This window comes from Pseudophryne corroboree, chromosome 6 (assembly GCF_028390025.1).
Source record: "Pseudophryne corroboree isolate aPseCor3 chromosome 6, aPseCor3.hap2, whole genome shotgun sequence".
In the NCBI taxonomy this organism is placed as follows: Eukaryota; Metazoa; Chordata; class Amphibia; order Anura; family Myobatrachidae; genus Pseudophryne; species Pseudophryne corroboree.
In genome coordinates, this window is record NC_086449.1 from 568151683 (window position 1) to 568175854 (window position 24172).

The window sequence follows — 24172 nt, forward strand, 5'->3', positions numbered from 1 at the left end:
AAAAATACCCAAATAAAAACAGGACACAGACACCGTGACTTGTACAACTTTATTACATACTGCCGACACACACATACTTACCTATGTTGACACGCCGACTGCCACGGTCGCCGACGATCCGAGGGTACCTGTGAAAAAATTATACTCACCTTCCAGCGTCCAGAGGTACATCCACGTCCAGAGGTAAATCCACGTTCTTGGCAAAAAAACAAACCGAACACCGATCCATACCGGACTAGAAAGGGGTCCAATGTTTTCACATAAGACCCCTTTCTCCCGAATGCCGGGACATCACGTGACTCCTGTCACTGACGTCCCTTCAGCCAATCAGGAAGCGCTACTTCCGTGGCGCTCACCTGATTGGCTGTCCGCTGTCTGTACTGTGACAGCGCATCGCAAAGCCGCTCCATTACTTTCAATGGTGGGAACTTTGCGGGTAGCGGTGGGGTCACCCGCCGGTCAGCCGCTGACCGGCGGGTGACCTCACCGCTAGCCGCTAAGTTCCCACCATTGAATATAATGGAGGGAGCTGTGCGATGCGCTGTCACAGTGCAGACAGCGCTCAGCCAATCAGGTGAGCGCAACGACGTTGCGCTTCCTGATTGGCTTAGAGACCTGTCAGTGACAGCTGTCACTGACAGGTCTCATTCGTGGAAAGGTGTCCCATGTGTCAGCATGGGACCCCTTTCAGTCCGTTTTTGGTGCGGGTATTTGCGTTTTCTTATTTTGCCAAGTCCGTGGATTTATCTCTGGACCATGGTTGAGGTGAGTATTTTGAACTTTTCTTTACAGGTATCCGTGGATTCTACATGGAGAAGAGGACCGATGTCGGCGTGTGAACATAGGTAAGTATGTGTGTGTCGACGTATGAAATAAAGTTTTACTGTCGACGGTGTGTGTGTCCTGTTTTTATTTGGGTATTTTTTTCCCAGTAGTACTACAGGTACCAGCGGGCCCGTTTTTCTCCCGCATGCTGGTACTTGTGGTTCTCCAAGTACCAGCTTGCGGGGGAGGCTTGCTGGGACTTGTAGTACTATTGGAAAAAACAATATCTTTTTATTATCACAAAGGCTATCAGCCCCCCCATCCGCAGCCCATTGGATGGGGGGGGACAGCCTCGGGCTTCACCCCTGGCCCTTGGGTGGCTGGGGGGGGGGGACCCCTTGATTGAAGGGGTCCCCACTCCCCCAGGGTACCCCGGCCAGGGGTGACTAGTTGGATATTTAATGCCACGGCCGCAGGGCACGGCATAAAAGTGACCCCCGGCTGTGGCATTATCTGTCCAGCTAGTGGAGCCCGATGCTGGTGTTAAAAATACGGGGGACCCCTACTCTTTTTGTCCCCCGTATTTTTGGCACCAGCACCAGGCGCAGAGCCCGGTGCTGGTTTTAAAAATACGGGGGATCCCCTGTCAATTTTTTCCCCGCATTTTTAGAACCAGGACCAGCTCAATGAGCCAGAGGCTGGTTATGCTTTGGAGGGGGGACCCCACGCCATTTTTTTTTATGATTTTACCCTTCCAACATAAAAAAAATAAATAAAAAAAATAAAATAATATTTTAAAAAATATATAAATAATATTTGTGCCTCCCAAAAAAAAAAAAAAAAGTACCTAATCCCTTCTAATATAAATAGATCTGCTATTCCCAAAAAAAAAAAAACACCAAAAAAAACATGTTTAAAATTTTTTTATTTGTTTTCACCCTCCAAAGTGTGGCGGATTGAAAATGACGAATTTGCTGTCTAAAAGCACTGCTGTCGAATTTCAAAACTTGAATTGAATATGCTTTGGTCGAATTGCAGCACTTGTATCATTGCAGAAAAGTCGAATTTGCAAAAATTCGAATTTCAAAAAGTCGAATTTTGAAAGTCCGTTTTTTGGTCGGAAAGCACTGGATTGCATAGGGGAATTTTTTTTTTTGGTCGAAAATGACCCGAAATTCGACAATTTCGGGAATTCGACCACAATTGCATATACCCCATAGTATCCAATTCCTCTAGTAATGTGCCTGACCACTTTACTATAGCTTTAGAAATCCACGCACAAGCAATAGTGGGTCTTAAAGCCACGCCTGTAGCAGTGTATAGTGATTTGAGCGTAGTATCAATCTTGCGGTCAGTCCGCTCCTTTAAAGGCAGTTGAACCAGGGACAGGTAAACCACCTTTTTAGACAACCTAGATACAGAAGCGCCTACTATAGGTGGGATTTCCCACTTCTTCCTATCCTCTTCAGGGAAAGGGAAAGCAATGAAAATTCTTTTAGGGATCTGGAATTTTTTCTCTGGGTTTTCCCAGGATTTTTCAAACAAGGAGTTTAACTCCTTAGAAGCAGGGAAGGTAAGCGAGGATTTCTTATTTACTATAAAATAAGATTCCTCTTCCTGCTCAGGTACCTTCTCAGAAATATGCAAAACATCCATAATGACTTCAATCATCAGTTGCACCCCTTTAGCAAGGGATGCATCTCCTCCCTGCATATCCCCATCACCACCCACTGAGTCGGTATCAGTGTCAGCTTGCATTATCTGTGAAAGTGTACGTTTTTGTGGGTATGTAGGTGGAGGTTTAGACGAAGAAGTGGGTGCTGAATACTTCAAACCCTCTACAGATTTTCTCAAAAACTGTGTCTCTTTCTCAGTATGTGACATCCTAGTTGCAATCTGGGATATCATTCCCCTTAAAGAATCCACCCATGGGGGTTCGGATTCAGACTGCGGAGACAGAGTATTGCAGCCCTGAGTACATGGAATAGACTCTTCATGAGAAGATAAACACTCTGCAGCACAGGACACAGTCCTTAGACATGGTAATGTGGATACACACACACACACACACACACACACACACAGGAAAATGTCAGACACAGTTTCCCACAGAGTACCTTCAGAGAGTCACAGAGTATAAGGAGCCATCCACACAGTGCCCCCGTAGGCAGTTATGATAAAAGCCCGGCGCTAACTAACCAACCTTAATAGGGTAATTAGTACTACTATCACACTCATACCCCTGTCTATAACACCCTGGTACCGCAGAGTTATAGCTGGAGTTATGTGGAGGGCAGCGCTCCCAGTCAGTGTCTCCTATGATCTGCAGGGAGAAAATGGAGCTGGTGAGTGCTGGATCCGCTCAGAGAGGAAGCCCCGCCCCTTGTATTGGCGTGCAGCTTCCAGCACTAATTGTTTAAACTGGCCTGAGGTTTCTTTGTGCTAACAACGGGATTAGCCCGTTAGCTGCGTGACCAGAGTAGGGTGTATTCGCGCTTGCTCAGGACGCCCCTCAAAGCGCCTACACAGTGTGTTGCTGAGCCTTCCCAGTGCACAGTTTGTCAGAGCTGCGCTCACACCTTTGTGCTGCTAACCGGGACGCCGGCGCTGTACTCACCACTCTTCTTTCTTCTAGCTCTGTTAGAGGGGAAATATGCAACGTTATATAATGCACATAGATTGATTTCACTGTTACTGTAGATATAAAGAGAGGGGTAATGAAAGACTTATCACAGAGTGATGGTGTGACCTGCAGAGTCTGTTTTGACCCTGTGCTGAGTTGCATGTGCACGCACAGTGGGACGCGGTTAGATGACTGCAGTAAGCCAGCAACACTGTGTAGCTACATGGAACTGAAAGCAGAATACTGGGTACAGTGTGCACCTGCATCTTATTTTTCTGTGTGGCACTACAAGCCTCAGCAAGGTAGCACATCTTTATGTTTAAAATTAAGGTGTGCAGTCCAGCCTGCCCCCCCGCCCCCCTCCCTTTGAAGGTAGAGGCGCCTTCTAACTGGACTAACATCCCACCCACCTGCCCATAGGTGTTTTTAATTAATATGGGTCCTTTCATTTGCTGTCTACATATTACAATGGGCACTATTATAGGTAAATATTTATATAATATGTAATTATTAGAGATGGTAGGAAACACCTGATGAAGTCACCTGGCCATGGTCGGTGGGCCCACATTTTTTGGTCAAAAATTGGGCTAAAAACCTCAATTTCACTCCATGTAAAATAGTTTATTATAGTTGTTCTGCTTACCAGTGCTCTTCGTGTTAGAGTGTGCACATGCATTTTCTTTTTTTTCTGTGTTACAGTAATTATTCCTCAACATTGGGGGGATTGAGCCTATCAGGACTAAAGGGCCCCATACACTAGAACGATAATGCCAGATTTCATCAGATTTCGGCCATTCGGGACGATATATCGGATGAAATCGGGCATTTCAGATGAGTTTTACATCCGATCTGATGCGCAGTCCCGTGAGCATCGGATTGGATCCCCTAGATTGACTGTGCTGCACTCGTGATATGTCGGACCCCGCAGGCATGGCTGGGATCGCACAAGATACATCGTAAGCGAAAAGGGCCGCATACGATGTATCTTATGCAATCCTGCCGCCTGGGAGGCTGCCGGAGTGATCGCCTTCGACATGAGGGTCCGACATGTCGCATTAGTGTATGGGGCCCTTAAGGGTGAGGCCACATCACAGAGGGGGTGCATCTCTGTCACAAAGTGGGTGTGCCCTTTAAGGCTTCACGACAGCAGGACAGCTGGGAGGTATGCATATACATTACTCAGCAATACAAAGCCTAATATACAATTATTAATTGATTGTTTGTTATTTTGAAACATTGGCATTGCTTTCTCTTCAACCCATTTTACAAATGGGACATAGGAAGTTACCTTGTATTATGTGTTTCTCCAAGAATTTCATCAAGTCGGTCCATAAAGGTAACAAAGTGTGAAAGTCCTTTCATGTGTTTTCTTAACGGATCAGATTCTGAGGGAGCATAACCTTTCCCTCCAAGCTCCACTGTTCTTACAAATGACATTGCCACCTGTAATGAAAGTTTTTCTCCTTTCTTTAAAACTTGTGTACACTTCAGATTGTATTTCACAAACAAAAACTAACCTAGACAAGTTACAGAGAAAATTTTATATATATATATATATATATATACATATATATATATATACACATATATACACACACACACACACACACACATATATTATATATATATATATATATATATATATATATATATATATATATATATACACACACACACACACATATATATATATACACACACATATACACACACTTATATATTACCAACACCCACAGTATATAAGAAAAAAAGGACCATTTCCATTATATAAAGTGGACACTGTCATATATTTCAGAATTATCGCCCATGTGTAGGGACCATTAGAAAATAGCACTGATCCTCGTTAGTAAGACCTGAGAACTCTGTAGAAATGAGCTGTAACAACTAAGTAGTAGCATTACCTAGCATATACAATTTGCAAACAATATTTTTATATAATTTACCAAGAAATGCAAATATAATTATACAAACCAAGAACAGGGACATCTGCTTCTTTCTCGAAGCATGTTTGAGGTCCGTGAAAGCTTCTCTGCCAAGTCCTCGGTCAGGACAATTAAGTACTTGAGCTAGAGCAATGTCATTTTTAGAATTCACCAGTAGATGTAAATATGAACAAAAGACTGTCTTAACCACTCTTTTCATCTGTAAAGATATACATAAGAAAAACGTTTATCTAGCTGAATTTGTTCAGAACATACCACCTGACCTTTAGCTTAAAATTACCTTCAGAAAATCCATATTATTCTTGCACGGTGTTGAAACTGGTAAGAACCCAAGATCTGCATCTTCTGATTGAGAACCAGAAAGAAACTCCAGTAAGTGGTCCTGTTTAAGCACAAAGCTACACTGTTATATGCTTTTTGCCCAGTTTAAAGGACTCAAAATGATACATTGAAAACTGCTCTGACTATGGGGGTAATTCCAAGTTGATCGCAGCAGGAAATTTTTTAGCAGTTGGGCAAAACCATGTGCACTGCAGGGGAGGCAGATAATAAGATTTTAAACCTACCGGTAAATCTTTTTCTCGTAGTCCGTAGAGGATGCTGGGACTCCGTAAGGACCATGGGGATAGACGGGCTCCGCAGGAGACATGGGCACTTTAAGAAAGACTGACTCTGGGTGTGCACTGGCTCCTCCCTCTATGCCCCTCCTCCAGACCTCAGTTAGAGAAACTGTGCCCAGAGGAGACGGATTTTTGTAATCCAAGGGCAAGATTCATACCAGCCACACCGTATAACTTGTGATATACTATCTAGTTAACAGTATGAAGAACAACATATCATCGGCCCAAAACCGATGAAACTATAACATAACCCTTATGTAAGCAATAACTATATACAAGTCTTGCAGAAGTAGTCCGCACTTGGGACGGGCGCCCAGCATCCTCTACGGACTACGAGAAAAAGATTTACCGGTAGGTTTAAAATCTTATTTTCTCTAACGTCCTAGAGGATGCTGGGACTCCGTAAGGACCATGGGGATTATACCAAAGCTCCTAAACGGGCGGGAGAGTGCGGATGACTCTGCAGCACCGATTGAGCAAACAGGAAGTCCTCCTCAGCCAGGGTATCAAACTTATAGAACTTTGCAAAGGTGTTTGACCCCGACCAAGTAGTAGCTCGGCACAGCTGTAGTGCCGAGACCCCTCGGGCAGCCGCCCAAGACGAGGAGCCCACCTTCCTAGTGGAATGGGCCTTAACCGATTTCGGTAACGGCAATCCTGCCGTAGAATGCACCTGCTGAATTGTGTTACAGATCCAGCGAGCAATAGTCTGCTTTGAAGCAGGGCCGCCAACCTTCTTGGCTGCATACAGGACAAACAGTGCTTCTGTTTTTCTGATCCTAGCCGTTCTGGCCACGTAAATTTTCAAGCCCTGACCACATCAAGGGACTCTGAATCCTCCAAGTCACGTGTAGCCACATGCACGACAATAGGTTGGTTCATATGAAAGGATGAGACCACCTTAGGTAGGAATTGAGGACGGGTCCGCAACTCCGCTCTATCCATATGGAAAACCAGATGGCGGCTTTATCACATAAAAGCCCCTAATTCCGAAACTCGCCTAGCCGAAGCCAAGGCTAACAACATGACCACCTTCCAAGTGAGATATTTCAACTCCACTGTTTTAAGTGGTTCAAACCAATGTGACTTAAGGAAACTTAACACCACGTTAAGGTCCCAAGGCGCCACCGGAGGTACAACAGGAGGCTGAATATGCAGTACTCCCTTCACAAAAGTCTGTACTTCAGGTAAAGAGGCCAATTCCTTTTGAAAGAAAATGGATAAGGCCGAAATCTGAACTTTAATGGAGCCTAATTTTAGGCCGAAATTCACTCCAGTTTGTAGGAAGTGAAGAAAACGGCCTAGACGGAATTCTTCCGTAGGAGCATTCCTGGCCTCACACCAAGAAACATATTTTCGCCATATTCTGTGATAATGTTTAGATATCACGTCCTTCCTAGCCTTTATTAGCGTAGGAATGACCTCATCCAGAATACCTTTTTCCGCTAGGATCCGGCGTTCAACCGCCATGCCGTCAAACGCAGCAGCGGTAAGTCTTGGAACAGACAGGGACCTTGTTGTAACAGGTCCTGCCTTAGAGGAAGAGGCCACGGATCTTCTGTGAGCATTTCTTGCAGATCCGGATACCAGGTCCTTCGTGGCCAATCTGGAACAATGAGAATTGTTCTCACTCCTCTTTTTCTTATTATCCTCAACACCTTGGGTATGAGAGGAAGAGGAGGAAACACATATACTGACTGGAACACCCACGGTGTCACTAGGGCGTCCACAGCTACCGCCTGAGGGTCTCTTGACCTGGCACAATACCTTTGTAGCTTTTTGTTGAGATGGGATGCCATCATGTCTATTTGGGGTAGTCCCCACCGACTTGCAATCTGCGCAAAGACTTCCTGATGAAGTCCCCACTCTCCCGGATGCAGATCGTGTCTGCTGAGAGCGCTTACATGATTCTCCACCCAGCAAAGAATTCTGGTGGCTTCCGCCATTGCCACTCTGCTCCTTGTGCCGCCTTGGCGGTTTACATGAGCTACTGCGGTGATGTTGTCTAACTGAATCAGAACTGGTCGATTGCGAAGTAAGATCTCCACTTGACGTAGGGCGTTGTATATGGCCCTTAGTTCCAGGATGTTGATGTGAAGACAAGTCTCTTGACTTGACCAAAGTCCTTGGAAATTTCTTCCATGTGTGACTGCTCCCCAACCTCTGAGGCTCGCGTCCGTGGTCACCAGGATCCAGTCCTAAACGCCGAACCTGCGGCCCTCTAGAAGGTGAGCACTGTTTAGCCACCACAGGAGAGATACTCTGGCCCTGGGGGACAGGGTGATCCGCTGATGCAATTGCAGATGTGACCCGGACCATTTGTCCAATAGGTCCCATTGGAAGGTCCTTGCATGAAATCTGCCGTATGGAATGGCTTCGTATGTTGCCACCATCTTTCCCAGAACTTGAGTGCAATGATGTACTGACACTTGTTTTGGTTTCAACAGGTTCATGACTAGAGTCATGAGTTCCTGCGCTTTTTCAGTCGGAAGAAAAACCCTTTTCTGTTCTGTGTCCAGAATCATGCACAAGAAGGGCAGACGAGTTGTAGGATTCAGCTGCGACTTTGGAATATTGAGAATCCAGCTGTGTCGCTGTAACACATTCAGTGAAAGTGATACGCTGTTCAGCAACTTCTCCCGTGATCTCGCTTTTATGAGGAGATCATCCAAGTACGGGATAATTGTGACACCCTGCTTGCGCAGGAGCACCATCATTTCCGCCATTACCTTGGTGAAAATTCTCGGGGCCGTGGAAAGCCCAAACGGCAACATCTGAGATTGGTAATGACAATCCTGTACCGCAAATCTCAGGTACGCCTGATGAGGAGGATATATGGGGGACATGCAGGTATGCATCCTTTATGTCCAGAGATACCAAAAAATCTCCCCCTTCCAGGCTGGCGATGACTGCCCTGAGCGATTCCATTTTGAACTTGAACCGTTTTAAGTAAAGGTTCAGGGATTTTAAATGTAAAATGGGTCTGACCGAACCGTCCGGTTTCGGAACCACAAACAGAGTTGAGTAGTACCCCTGCCCTCTTTGAAGCAGGGGAACCTCTACCACCACTTGTTGAAGACACAATTTGTGAATCGCATGTAACACTATCTCCCTTTCCAGGGGTTGTTTCGGTAGGGCAGATTTGAAAAACCGTCGAGGAGGCACTTCTTCGAATTCCAGCTTGTAACCCTGGGAATCTATTTCTATTGCCCATGGATCCACCTGTGAGTGGACCCAGACGTGGCTGAACAGTCGAAAACGTGCACCCACAGGAGTAGACTCCCTCAGGGGAGCCCCAGCGTCATGCGGTGGATTTTGCAGAGGCCGGGGAGGACTTCTGTTCCCGGGAACTAGCTGTGTTATGCAGCTTTTCCCTCTGCCCTTACCTCTGGCAAGAAAGGACGATCCACGTGCTCTCTTGCTTTTATTGGAACGAAAGGACTGCATTTGATAATGAGGCGCTTTCTTAGATTGTGAGGGAATATATGGCAAAAAATTTGATTTACCTGCCGTAGCCGTGGAGACGAGGTCCGAGAGTCCCTCTCCAAACAATTCCTCACCAGTGTAAGGCAACAACTCCATATGTCTCTTGGAGTCGGCATCACCAGTCCACTGTCGGGTCCATAAGACACGCCTAGCAGAAAATAAGAATTTACTTACCGATAATTCTATTTCTCGGAGTCCGTAGTGGATGCTGGGGTTCCTGAAAGGACCATGGGGAATAGCGGCTCCGCAGGAGACAGGGCACAAAAAGTAAAGCTTTTCCAGATCAGGTGGTGTGCACTGGCTCCTCCCCCTATGACCCTCCTCCAGACTCCAGTTAGGTACTGTGCCCGGACGAGCGTACACAATAAGGGAGGATTTTGAATCCCGGGTAAGACTCATACCAGCCACACCAATCACACCGTACAACTTGTGATCTAAACCCAGTTAACAGTATGATAACAGAGGAGCCTCTGAAAGATGGCTCCCCAAACAATAACCCGAATTAGTTAACAATAACTATGTACAAGTATTGCAGATAATCCGCACTTGGGATGGGCGCCCAGCATCCACTACGGACTCCGAGAAATAGAATTATCGGTAAGTAAATTCTTATTTTCTCTATCGTCCTAGTGGATGCTGGGGTTCCTGAAAGGACCATGGGGATTATACCAAAGCTCCCAAACGGGCGGGAGAGTGCGGATGACTCTGCAGCACCGAATGAGAGAACTCCAGGTCCTCCTTTGCCAGGGTATCAAATTTGTAGAATTTTACAAACGTGTTCTCCCCTGACCACGTAGCTGCTCGGCAGAGTTGTAATGCCGAGACCCCTCGGGCAGCCGCCCAAGATGAGCCCACCTTCCTTGTGGAATGGGCCTTAACAGATTTAGGCTGTGGCAGGCCTGCCACAGAATGTGCAAGTTGAATTGTGTTACAAATCCAACGAGCAATCGACTGCTTAGAAGCAGGCGCACCCAACTTGTTGGGTGCATACAGTATAAACAGCGAGTCAGATTTTCTGACTCCAGCCGTCCTTGAAATGTATATTTTTAAAGCTCTGACAACGTCCAACAACTTGGAGTCCTCCAAGTCGCTTGTAGCCGCAGGCACTACAATAGGCTGGTTCAGGTGAAACGCTGATACCACCTTAGGGAGAAAATGCGGACGCGTCCGCAGCTCTGCCCTATCCGAATGGAAAATTAAATAAGGGCTTTTATAAGATAAAGCCGCCAGTTCAGATACTCTCCTGGCGGACGCCAGGGCCAGTAACATAGTCACTTTCCATGTGAGATATTTCAAATCCACATTTTTTAGTGGTTCAAACCAATGGGATTTGAGGAAATCTAAAACTACATTTAGATCCCACGGTGCCACCGGAGGCACCACAGGAGGCTGTATATGCAGTACTCCTTTGACAAAAGTCTGGACCTCAGGAACTGAGGCCAATTCTTTTTGGAAGAATATTGACAGGGCCGAAATTTGAACCTTAATAGATCCCAATTTGAGACCCATAGACAATCCTGATTGCAGGAAATGTAGGAAACGACCCAGTTGAAATTCCTCCGTCGGAGCACTCCGATCCTCGCACCACGCAACATATTTCCGCCAAATGCGGTGATAATGCTTCGCGGTGACTTCCTTTCTTGCCTTAATCAAGGTAGGAATGACTTCTTCTGGAATGCCTTTTCCTTTTAGGATCTGGCGTTCAACCGCCACGCCGTCAAACGCAGCCGCGGTAAGTCTTGGAATAGACACGGTCCCTGCTGAAGCAGGTCCTGTCTTAGAGGTAGAGGCCACGGATCGTCCGTGACCATCTCTTGAAGTTCCGGGTACCAAGACCTTCTTGGCCAATCCGGAGCCACTAGTATCGTTCTTACTCCGCTTTGCCGTATGATTCTCAATACCTTTGGTATGAGAGGCAGAGGAGGAAACACATACACCGACTGGTACACCCAAGGTGTTACCAGCGCGTCCACAGCTATTGCCTGCGGATCTCTTGACCTGGCGCAATACCTGTCCAGTTTTTTGTTGAGGCGAGACGCCATCATGTCCACCATTGGTCTTTCCCAACGGTTTATTAGCATGTGGAAAACTTCTGGATGAAGTCCCCACTCTCCCGGGTGAAGATCGTGTCTGCTGAGGAAGTCTGCTTCCCAGTTGTCCACTCCCGGGATGAACACTGCTGACATTTGCTATCACGTGATTCTCCGCCCAGCGAAGGATCCTGGCAGCTTCTGCCATTGCACTCCTGCTTCTTGTGCCGCCCTGTCTGTTTACATGGGCGACTGCCGTGATGTTGTCCGACTGGATCAACACCGGTCTTTCTTGAAGCAGAGGTTCCGCCTGGCTTAGAGCCTTGTAGATTGCTCTTAGTTCCAGAATGTTTATGTGAAGAGACTTTTCCAGGCTCGACCACACTCCCTGGAAGTTTCTTCCTTGTGTGACTGCTCCCCAGCCTCTCAGGCTGGCGTCCGTGGTCACCAGGATCCAATCCTGTATGCCGAATCTGCGGCCCTCCAATAGATGAGCCCTCTGCAACCACCACAGAAGAGATACCCTTGTCCTTGGAGACAGGGTTATCCGCAGGTGCATCTGAAGATGCGTGCATTGATGTACAGACACCTTTCCTGGTTTTAGGAGATTCCTGACCAGGTCGGATAACTCCTTGGCTTTTTCCTCGGGAAGAAAAACCTTTTTCTGAACCGTGTCCAGAATCATCCCTAGGAACAGCAGACGAGTTGTCGGCATTAATTGGGATTTTGGAATATTCAGAATCCATCCGTGCTGCTTTAGCACCTCTTGAGATATTGCTAATCCCATCTCTAGCTGTTCTCTGGACCTTGCCCTTATTAGGAGATCGTCCAAGTATGGGATAATTAATACGCCTTTTCTTCGAAGAAGAATCATCATCTCGGCCATTACCTTTGTAAAGACCCGAGGTGCAGTGGACAAACCAAACGGCAGCGTCTGAAACTGATAGTGACAGTTTTGTACAACGAACCTGAGGTACCCCTGGTGTGAGGGGTAAATTGGAACGTGGAGATACGCATCCTTGATGTCCAAGGATACCATAAAGTCCCCTTCTTCCAGGTTCGCTATCACTGCTCTGAGTGACTCCATCTTGAACTTGAACTTCTTTATGTACAGGTTCAAGGACTTCAGATTTAGAATAGGCCTTACCGAGCCATCCGGCTTCGGTACCACAAATAGAGTGGAATAATACCCCTTCCCTTGTTGTAGAAGAGGTACCTTGACTATCACCTGCTGAGAGTACAGCTTGTGAATGGCTTCCAAAACCGTCTCCCTTTCGGAAGGGGACGTTGGTAAAGCCGACTTCAGGAAACGGCGAGGTGGATCTGTCTCTAATTCCAACCTGTACCCCTGAGATATTATCTGCAGGATCCAGGGATCTACCTGCGAGTGAGCCCACTGCGCGCTGTAATTTTTGAGACGACCTCCCACCGTCCCCGAGTCCGCTTGAGAAGCCCCAGCGTCATGCTGAGGCTTTTGTAGAAGCCGGGGAGGGCTTCTGTTCCTGGGAAGGAGCTGCCTGTTGCTGTTTCTTCCCTCGACCTCTGCCTCGTGGCAGATATGAATAGCCCTTTGCTCTCTTATTTGTAAAGGAACGAAAGGGCTGCGGTTGAAAAGTCGGTGCCTTTTTCTGTTGGGGAGTGACTTGAGGTAGAAAGGTGGGATTTCCCGGCTGTAGCCGTGGCCACCAAATCTGATAGACCGACTCCAAATAACTCCTCCCCTTTATACGGCAAAACTTCCATATGCCGTTTTGAATCCGCATCGCCTGTCCACTGTCGCGTCCATAAAGCTCTTCTGGCCGAAATGGACATAGCACTTACCCGTGATGCCAGTGTGCAGATATCCCTCTGTGCATCACGCATATAAAGAAATGCATCCTTTATTTGTTCTAACGACAGTAAAATATTGTCCCTGTCCAGGGTATCAATATTTTCAATCAGGGACTCTGACCAAACTACCCCAGCACTGCACATCCAGGCAGTCGCTATAGCTGGTCGTAGTATAACACCTGCATGTGTGTATATACTTTTTTGGATATTTTCCATCCTCCTATCTGATGGATCTTTAAGTGCGGCCGTCTCAGGAGAAGGTAACGCCACTTGTTTTGATAAGCGTGTTAGCGCCTTGTCCACCCTAGGAGGTGTTTCCCAGCGCTCCCTAACCTCTGGCGGGAAAGGGTATAATGCCAATAATTTCTTTGAAATTATCAGCTTTTTATCAGGGGCAACCCACGCTTCATCACACACGTCATTTAATTCTTCTGATTCAGGAAAAACTATAGGTAGTTTTTTCACACCCCACATAATACCCTGTTTAGTGGTACCTGTAGTATCAGCTAAATGTAACGCCTCCTTCATTGCCAAAATCATATAACGTGTGGCCCTACTGGAAAATACGGTTGATTCGTCACCGTCACCACTGGAATCAGTGCCTGTGTCTGGGTCTGTGTCGACCGACTGAGGCAAAGGGCGTTTTACAGCCCCTGACGGTGTTTGAGGCGCCTGGACAGGCACTAATTGATTGTCCGGCCGCCTCATGTCGTCAAACGACTGCTTTAGCGTGTTGACACTATCCCGTAATTCCATAAATAAAGGCATCCATTCTGGTGTCGACCCCCTAGGAGGTGACATCCCCATATTTGGCAATTGCTCCGCCTCCACACCAATATCGTCCTCATACATGTCGACACACACGTACCGACACACAGCAGACACACAGGGAATGCTCTAAACGAAGACAGGACCCACTAGCCCTTTGGGGAGACAGAGGGAGAGTCTGCCAGCACACACCAAAAAGCGCTATATATGACAGGGATAGCCTTATAATAAGTGCTCCCTTATAGCTGCTTTATATATATCAAGATATTGCCATTAAATTTGCCCCCCCTCTCTGTTTTACCCTGTTTCTGTAGTGCAGTGCAGGAGAGAGACCTGGGAGCCGTCCTGACCAGCGGAGCTGTGAGAGGAAATGGCGCCGTGTGCTGAGGAGATAGGCCCCGCCCCTTTTTCGGCGGGCTCGTCTCCCGCTATTTTGTGAATACAGGCAGGGGTTAAATATCTCCATATAGCCTCTGGGGGCTATATGTGAGGTATTTTTAGCCTTTATATAGGTTTACATTTGCCTCCCAGGGCGCCCCCCCCCCAGCGCCCTGCACCCTCAGTGACTGCGTGTGAAGTGTGCTGAGAGGAAAATGGCGCACAGCTGCAGTGCTGTGCGCTACCTTTAGAAGACTGCAGGAGTCTTCAGCCGCCGATTCTGGACCTCTTCTTACTTCAGCATCTGCAAGGGGGCCGGCGGCGCGGCTCCGGTGACCATCCAGGCTGTACCTGTGATCGTCCCTCTGGAGCTGATGTCCAGTAGCCAAGAAGCCAATCCATCCTGCACGCAGGTGAGTTCACTTCTTCTCCCCTCTGTCCCTCGTTGCAGTGATCCTGTTGCCAGCAGGAATCACTGTAAAATAAAAAACCTAAGCTAAACTTTCTCTAAGCAGCTCTTTATGAGAGCCACCTAGAATTGCACCCTTCTCGGCCGGGCACAAAAATCTAACTGGAGTCTGGAGGAGGGTCATAGGGGGAGGAGCCAGTGCACACCACCTGATCTGGAAAAGCTTTACTTTTTGTGCCCTGTCTCCTGCGGAGCCGCTATTCCCCATGGTCCTTTCAGGAACCCCAGCATCCACTAGGACGATAGAGAAATATAGACATAGCGTTTATCCTGGAACCCAGTAAACTAATGTCTCTTTGAGCATCCCTCATATACAAGACAGCATCTTTTATATGCCCTAGGGTCAATAAAATGGTATCCTTATCAAGAGTCTCAATATCCGTTGATAAGGAATCTGTCCATGCTGCTACAGCACTACAAACCCAGGCTGACGCAATAGCCGGTCTGAGTAACGTACCAGAATGTGTGTAAATGAACTTCAGGGTAACCTCCTGCTTGCGGTCAGCAGGATCCTTGAGGGTAGCCGTATCTTGGGATGGAAGCGCTATCTTTTTTGATAAGCGCGTCAAGGCCTTGTCCACCCTAGGGGAGGATTCCCACCGTATCCTGTCCTGCGACGGGAAAGGATACGCTGTTAGGATCCTTTTGGGAATCTGCAGTTTTTTGTTTGGAGTTTCCCACGCTTTTTCACATACTTCGCTCAGCTCATGTGAGGAGGGAAAGGAGACCTCAGGTTTCTTTCCTTTATACATGTGTACCCTCGTGTCAGGGACAGGGGGTTCCTCAGTGATATGCAACACATCTTTTATTGCGATAATCATATATCGAATACCTTTAGCCACCTTTGGCTGTAATTTTGTATCATCGTAAGACACTGGAGTCTGAATCCGTGTCGGTATCTGTGTCAACTATTTGGGATAGTGGGCGCTTCTGAAACCCCGAAGGTCCCGGCGACATAGGGACAGGCATGGGTTGACTCCCTGACTGTGCCCCAGCTTCGGCTTTGTCTAGCCTTTTGTGCAATAAATTAACCTTTGCACTTAAAACATTCCACATATCCATCCAGTCCGGCGTCTGCACCGCCGACGGAGACCTAACATTCATAAACTCCCCCTCCTCCTTAGGTGAGCCCTCAACCTCAGACATGTCGACACACACGTACCGACACACCACACATACACAGGGAAACTCTTTTCTGAAGACAGGTTCCCTACCAGGCCCTTTGGAGAGACGGAGAGAGTATGCCAGCACACACCACAGCGCTATATGACCCACGGATAACACAGTAAATTAATGTTTACCCAGCAGCGCTGTTTTATGTATATGCGCCAATTATGTGCCCCCCCCCTCTACTTTAAAACCCTCCGTCATCGTGTGTCAAGCAGGGGAGAGTCCGTGGAGCTTCCTCTCAGCGGTGCTGTGGAGAAAAATGGCGCTGGCGAGTGCTGAGGGAGAAGACCAGCCCCCTCGGCGGCGGGCTTCTGTCCCGCTCAATTTTTTCAATACATGGTGCGGGCTCTTTTTATACATGTACAGTGCCCAGCTGTACATGTATATATACACATCTGTGCCATAAGAGAGGTTTATATTGCTGCCCAGGGCGCCCCCCCCTGCGCCCTTACAGTGACTGGAGTGTGTGAGGTGAAGGGGAGCAATGGCGCACAGCTGCAGTGCTGTGCGTTACCTCAGTGAAGATCCAAGTGTCTTCTGCCGCCTCAGATGGGTCTTTTCCTCACATACTCATCCGGCTTATTTCTTCCGGCTCTGCGAGGAGGACGGCGGCGCGGCGGCTCTGGGACGGACGGCGAGGGTGAGACCTGCGTACCGATCCCTCTGGAGCTAATGGTGTCCAGTAGCCTAAGAAACAGAGCCCTGAACTCAGAGAAGTGGGTCTGTTTCTCTCTCCTCAGTCCCTCGATGCAGGGAGTCTGTTGCCAGCAGGCTCCCTGAAAATAAAAAACCTAACAAAAATGCTTTCTTACAGGAAACTCAGGAGAGCTCCTGAAATGCACCCAGTCTCCACTGGGCACTGGGGTAGGGGCATAGAGGGAGGAGCCAGTGCACACCCAGAGTCTAAGTCTTTCTTAAAGTGCCCATGTCTCCTGCGGAGCCCGTCTAAGCCCCATGGTCCTTACGGAGTCCCAGCATCCTCTAGGACGTTAGAGAAATAACATTTGCAGAGAGAGTTAGATTTGGGTGGGTTATTTTGTTTCTGTGCAGGGTAAATACTGGCTGCTTTATTTTTAAACTGCAATTTAGATTGCAGATTGAACTCACCACACCCAAATCTATCTCTCTCTGCACATGTTATATCTGCCTCCCCTGCAGTGCACATGGTTTTGCCCAACTGCAAACAAAGTTCCTGCTGCGATCAACTCAGAATTACCCCCCATATGCATTTACTATACAGGCATAAGACTCTTTCACACTGCAGTTCCGGCTTTGACCTGGGGTACTGAAAACTGTTTCAACTCATGTAAGACCCCTTTATTACTGCACGTTGGACCCAGGTTATTCCCAGATTGACCCAGTTCATACTGCCTTCTGCACTGCCTCCTACCATCTGATCAGCCGATGGTAGCCCATCAGCAGATTTTTAGAGTGACCTGGGTTGAATAAGACGAGTTCTGCCATTCACCGGAAGCTTACCTGGGCCGGACAGTGAATTAACCCTGGTCGCATGTCCCAGCAATAACCAGGGTTATTCGCTCACTGTGAAAGATATAAAATCAGCTGCCTTTCTGAATGTTCCAAGTAAAGATAGTTTGCTCTCCTGTAGAATGGCATAGTTATTTATTAGGAAACCGCAGTGACGAGAAAGCCCCTCTACTACTCAGGTGAAGAACCATTATGTTACACACAGCACCATCTTCTTGTATTTGTCAGGAACCTCCCATCAATGATCTGTGTTGGTGGTGACTCCACTCCTATTGTTTAACGCAATGTGTTATGTCCTGCTTGTTTCAAATCCACTCCACACATCGAAAAGGAGATTGTCCCTATCACCTGTGGACCAGGTCAGTTTCCTACAAGAGCAGCACATTTCTGCTATGCACATCAGCCCTCATTCCGAGTTGATCGCTCGCTAGCTGCTTTTAGTAGCATTGCACACGCTAGGCCGCCGCCCTCTGGGAGTGTATCTTAGCTTAGCAGAATTGCGAACGAAAGATTAGCAGTTCTGCTATTAAATATTTCCCTGCAGTTTCTGAGTAGCTCCAGACCTACTCCTAGATTGCGATCACCGCATGTGCAGAATCGCCCATTTTTGGCCTGATCACTATTCTGCTAAAAACGCCAGCGAGCGAACAACTCGGAATGACCACCATCATGTTGGACTTTTCATGTTGTTCTGTGGAAGCCCATTTCAAAATTAATTAGGAGCAGATGTATTAAGCCTGGAAAAGTGATAAAGCAGTGATAAATGCAAAGTGATAACGCACCAGCCAATCAGCTCCTAACTTTCAATTTACATATTGGAGCTGATTGGCTGGTGCGTTATCACCTTCCACTTATCACTTCTCCAGGCTCAATGCATCTGCTCCCTAGGGTCATAATGGGTGAGGAAAACTGAATTGAAGTTTCATATAATGAAAAGGCACCTTAACCACTTCACTGACATTTTTTACCCCAAAAAAACTCAGAATTTTTTTTATTAATAGTGAATTAAGTTTAAATACATGTTCTAAACCTAACCAAAGTGATTTTATTCAATAAAAATAAAAATAAAACTTATATATATATATATATATATATATATATATATATATATATATAGATATATATATATATATATATATATATATATAGATATAGATATAGATATATCTCTATATATAGAGATAGATAGATAGATAGATAGATAGATAGATAGATAGATAGATAGATAGATAGATAGATAGATAGATAGATAGATAGATAGATAGATAGATAGATAGATAGATAGGATAGATTTTTTAGATAGATGGAGAATTTTTTTTAATAAAAATAAGGATTTACCGGTAGGTAATAAAAATCCTCTCTTAGTCCATAAGGGATATTGGAGAATCTAGTACGATGAATCTAGTACGATGTGATCCGGACCACTTGCTCAGGAGATCCAACTGAAATGTTCTGGCATGGAACCTCCCATATTGGATCGCCTCGTATGAGGCGACCATATTTCCCAACAATCTATTGCAAAGATGGATGGACACTCGAGTAGGTCGGCGCACCATACGGACAATCTCCTGAAGTGTTCTCACCTTGTCCTTCTGGGCCACAGTATCCAGCAACATCCCCAGGAAAAGGAGCCTCTGAGTTGGCTCCAGGTGGGACTTCTGTAAGTTGAGGATCCACCCAAGGTGTGACAGAAGGTGGATAGTGCAGTTGATATTGAGCAATAAAAGCTCCCTGGATCTTGCCTTTAATCAGAAGATCGTCCAGGTAAGGGACAATATTGACCCCCTGGACCTGGAACATCATCTCCGCCATCACCTTTGTGAATACCCTCGGAGCTGTGGACAGGCCGAAGGGCAGGGCAAACCTCAGGTACGCTTGATGAGGTGGCCAAATCAGAATATGAAGGTAAGCATCCTTGATATACAAGGAGACCATGACTTCCTGTTCCTCCAGGCCCGTAATCACTGCTCGTAAGGATTCCATTTTGAACTTGAAAACCTTTACATTCAAAATGGGCCTTACCGAACCGTCCGGTTTCGGTACCACAAACAGGTTGGAGTAATAACCCTTGCCTCGTTGTGGTATTGGTACTGGAACAATGACGTGGGACTGGACCAACTGTTAGATGGCCTGTTGCAACGTAACCTGCATATCCTCCAAAGCTGGTAAGCTTGATTTGAAAAATTGTTGGGGAGAAGCACCGTTGAACTCCAGCTTGTAGCCCTGAGAAATGAGATCCCTGTGGGAGGGGACACAGAGGGGAGGAGCCAGCACACACAGTGAAGAAATTTAAAGTGCATTGGCTCCTTTGGACCCCGTCTCTACTCCATCGTACTAGATTTCCCAATATCCCTTATTGATGCTAGAGAAATTAGGTTGTTTTTTTTCAAACATCAGACCACTGGTCATCACCATGGGAACATGAACATTGCGGATTTTATTTTAAAAGCACGGACAGCCACCAGGTACAAAGGGGGAAGTTAATTTACACTTCCCCAGCAGCTGCTTTTGTCTGCAGCCGCAGGGTGGGGGGTCCTGCCGTGCTGACTAATCAGCAATAATCGGCAGCACGGCAATCACTGGGGGAAAGTGTGAGAAGGCAGAGGGACCTTCTGATCCATTTCAGAGCGGCGGTAAAGGAAGTTTCTCTTCCCTGCAGCTGCAAATACTGTGTATCTGACTGGACGCACCCTGTGCGACCAGGTCCGATAAAGCACTTGCTGGTGTGGTCGCATCTGATGCGACTATGCCAGGCAAGTGGTTAAAACAAAACTATGCTAATTAGCAAGACCTAAATAACAAAGTGGTTTAGATAATGCATTGCAATTTATAAATCTTACTAATTCAATAGTTACAAACTGTCAGATTGATACTTACAGAGGAGAGATCTGTTTCTGTAGAGCAGCCAAGTGTTGATAATCTTTCATATAAATCAATAAGATCCAATGAATTGCTGTTTTTCATAAGCAGGTCATAGCTTTTTCTGATCTCATCATAGCTCTTAGGAGCAGGCATACCATTAGAAATTAGCCCAAGTTTATCTTTAACCAAGTGTTTCCATATTAGCAGCACGTCACTAAGGGAGGCGGTATACTCTTTTCCAGTCTAAAAGGAAGGGTGAAAGAAATGTAACATAACTTTAGGTACTTAACTGACCACTTTTGTTGGGAAAAGCCATTCAGAAATTTCGGGTTTTTTTTTTATAAAAAAAAAAAAAAGTTTAGTCTTTAATAAAATAGTTATTTTATATTATATAAAGGTATCCGGTCTCTATATCGACCACACTTAGGTCGACAATGTCTAGGTCGACAGTAAGTAGGTAGTCATGAGTTTCACTTTTTTTTTCCTTCATTTCTTTTTTTTACTTTTTCATACTTTACAATCCACGTGGACTACAATTGGGAACGGTAACCTGAAGAATGGCGAGCGAAGAGAGGGGGACACTGTGCACTAGGTGGGGTTCCCGGTCACTGTACGGAGAAAACGACACAAAAAAAGAAGAAGTGGAAACAAAAACAAAAAAAAAAAAATCATGTCAACCTTCTGTCATATCCACCTAGAGTCCCTGTCAACCTAGAAACCATGTCGACCTACTTACTGTCAACCGTGGTCGACCTAGACATGGTTACCTTACATACCACACGCATTATATGTACATACACATATACAAATGGTTATTTTTGGGGAGCGCTCTATTACTATCCTGTGGAACAAAGTTCTCACTATTGTTTTTTTGAATTAAGGTGACTACCTTATATGTGAGATTATGATGAGGATTCCTGAAAACTTGTTTTTGAGTACACCCAATAATTTGTTGCTGTTCTTCCCACGGGAGTTTCTGATTTCACAGTTCTAAATGTAAAGGTGTTAAAAATTTTGTAAATCTATAGAGCTGTAAATTTGAGATGTCTAGGCATTACCCGAGGAGCACCTGTAGCAGATACGGTAAAAAGTGATAGGACCATTTTTGTAGTTCAGGAAATTCTACATCCCCCCCCCCCCCCCCCACCCGTCCTCTTCGCTCTGCTAATGTACGCCGACTCTCCTGCCTACGGATTACTTCCTCCCACTCCTACCTCCAAGATTTTTCACGTGCTGCACCACTTCTCTGGAATTCCCTACCTCTCCCCCTCAGACTCTCCACCTCTCTACAAAACTTCAGACGGGCTCTCAAGACCAACTTCTTCACCAAACCCAGACAAATCTCATCCTAACCCTCTGTTCTACGCTCTCTATGTACCCCATCTGTGTCACCCCTGTCTGTCTACCCCTCCCATTTAAAATGTAAGCTCTCACGAGCAGGGCCCTCTTCCCTCATGTGCTTATCCTTTCTTACTTTAATAATCTTCAACCGCACCAAATCCAGCAGTCTTCTGCCACCTGATACTTATTCCAGTGTCATCTGCTGATGTAACTATGTTTATTTACCCTGTACTTGTCCTATACTGTCATCAACTGTAAGTCGCTGTTTTCCTGTTTGATTATGTGTTTATGTACTCTGTAATTGGGCGCTGCGGAACCCTTGTGGCGCCATATAAAGGATAATAATTATATATACATACATACATACATACATACATACATACACACACACACACACACACACACACACACACACACACACACACACACACACACAGAGTATATCCTTAAAATCAATTTAGTATCCATAAATAAAGCAATTTACAAATACTGTACATATAACTATTCCTTATGGCCATTCTAAACACCCTTCGGTGCCAATATAAAACCAATTTGGGCAGTTGTCATGTAATTTAATTTAACAGACACATTTAACCGGACGCATTTAGTCTTTGGCAACTTCTTCAGGGGTATCATATGCGGAAAAGAATCAAAAGATTTTCTCGCAATTAATTCTTCCTTAATTTTGAAGTCCAGTAGCAAAGAAAATCATAATCAATTTTTTCATATAACCTTCATTAAAAAAAAAAAAAAAAAAAAAAAAACCATTTCAAACTACAACATACCTTTTATCTAGATAGGCATTTTGCCACTGAAAAGAAAAAAACAAACTTTACAGTATGGTAATTTTTGGTTGGGGAAATAATAATAATAATAATAATAATTAATAATATTTTAATACCTACCTGTAAATCCTTTTCTCTTAGTCCGTAGAGGATGCTTCAAGAACCATGGGGTATAGACGGGATCCGCAGGAGACATGGGCACTTTAAGATTTTAAAAGTGTGTGAACTGGCTCCTCTCTCTATGCCCCTCCTCCAGACTCCAGTTAGTTATAGGAACTGTGCCCAGGGAGACGGACATTTCCAGGAAAAGGATTTATTTAATCTTTAAAACTAAGGTGAGATACATACCAGCTCACACCTCAAACACGCCGTACAACATGGCATTCAACGGCATGACCAACATCAGCCACAGACCGACTGAACTTAACTCAACATGAGTGTAACCATAACCAAACTGCAGATACAGCCCGCACTGGGACGGGCGCCCAGCATCCTCTACGGACTAAGAGAAAAAGGATTTACCGGTAGGTATTAAAATCCTATTTTCTCATACGTCCTAGAGGATGCTGGGGATGCTTCAAGAACCATGGGGTTTATACCAAAGCTCTAGAACGGGCGGGAGAGTACACATGACTCTGCAGCACCGATTGACCAAACAAGAGGTCCTCCTCAGCCAGGGTATCAAACTTGTAAAACTTCGCAAAGGTGTTTGATCCCGACCAAGTAGCAGCTCAGCAAAACTGTAATGCCGAGACCCCTCGGGCAGCCGTCCAGGATGAGCCCACCTTTCTGGTAGAATGGTCTTTCACCGATTTCGGTAACGGCAATCCTGACGTAGAATGAGCCTGCTGAATCGTATTACAGATCCAGCGTGCAATAGTCTGCTTGGAAGCAGGAGCCCCAATCTTGTTGGGAGCCCACAGGACAAACAGAGCCTCTGTTTTCCTAATCTGAGCCGTTCTGGCGACCTAGATTTTCAAAGCTCTGACCACATCGAGAGACTTCGACTGCTCCAAGGCGTCAGTAGCCACTGGCACCACAATAGGCTGGTTTACGTGAAACGATTAAACCACTTTTGGCAGAAATTGTTGATGAGTCCTCAATTCCGCTCTATTCACGTGAAAAATCAAATATGGGCTCTTGTGAGACAAAGCCGCCAATTCTGACACTCGTCTGGCAGACGCCAAAGCCAAAAGCATGACCACTTTCCAAGTGAGAAACTTTAACTCAACCTTTCGCAAAGGTTCAAACTAGTGAGACATAAGAAACTAACACCACTTCAAGATCCCACGGTGCCACAAATGGAGGTTGGATGTGCAGCACGCCTTTCACGAAGGTCTGTACTTCTGGAAGGGAGGCCAATTCTTTCTGAAAGAAGATTGATAAGGCCGAAATTTGTACTTTAATGAAGCCTAACTTTAGGCCCGCATCCACACCTGCTTGCAAAAAATGGAGCAAACGCCCCAGCTGAAAATCCTCCATAGGAGCCTTCTTGGATTCACACCAAGACACATATTTCCTCCAAATACGGTGGTAATGCTTTGCAGTTACTTCTTTTCTAACCTGAAGTAGTGTGGGAATGACTTCACTGGGAATACCCTTTCGGGCTAGGAT

At 45.9% G+C, this 24172-nt stretch overlaps 1 protein-coding gene across 4 annotated transcripts in view; it reads right to left on the bottom strand.

The window, feature by feature from the left end:
• The window catches only part of PARPBP (PARP1 binding protein), a 139025-nt gene that overhangs the window by 76134 nt on the left and 38719 nt on the right, over positions 1 to 24172 (bottom strand). For all 4 annotated transcript variants that reach the window (XM_063927801.1, XM_063927798.1, XM_063927799.1 and 1 more), the window contains exons 3-6: positions 20448 to 20675; positions 5612 to 5713; positions 5360 to 5530; positions 4677 to 4831 (exon numbers count right to left, since the gene is read on the bottom strand). In XM_063927801.1, coding sequence (XP_063783871.1) covers positions 4677 to 4831; positions 5360 to 5530; positions 5612 to 5713; positions 20448 to 20675 — 656 coding nt within the window. The remainder of the gene's footprint in view (positions 1 to 4676; positions 4832 to 5359; positions 5531 to 5611; positions 5714 to 20447; positions 20676 to 24172) is intronic.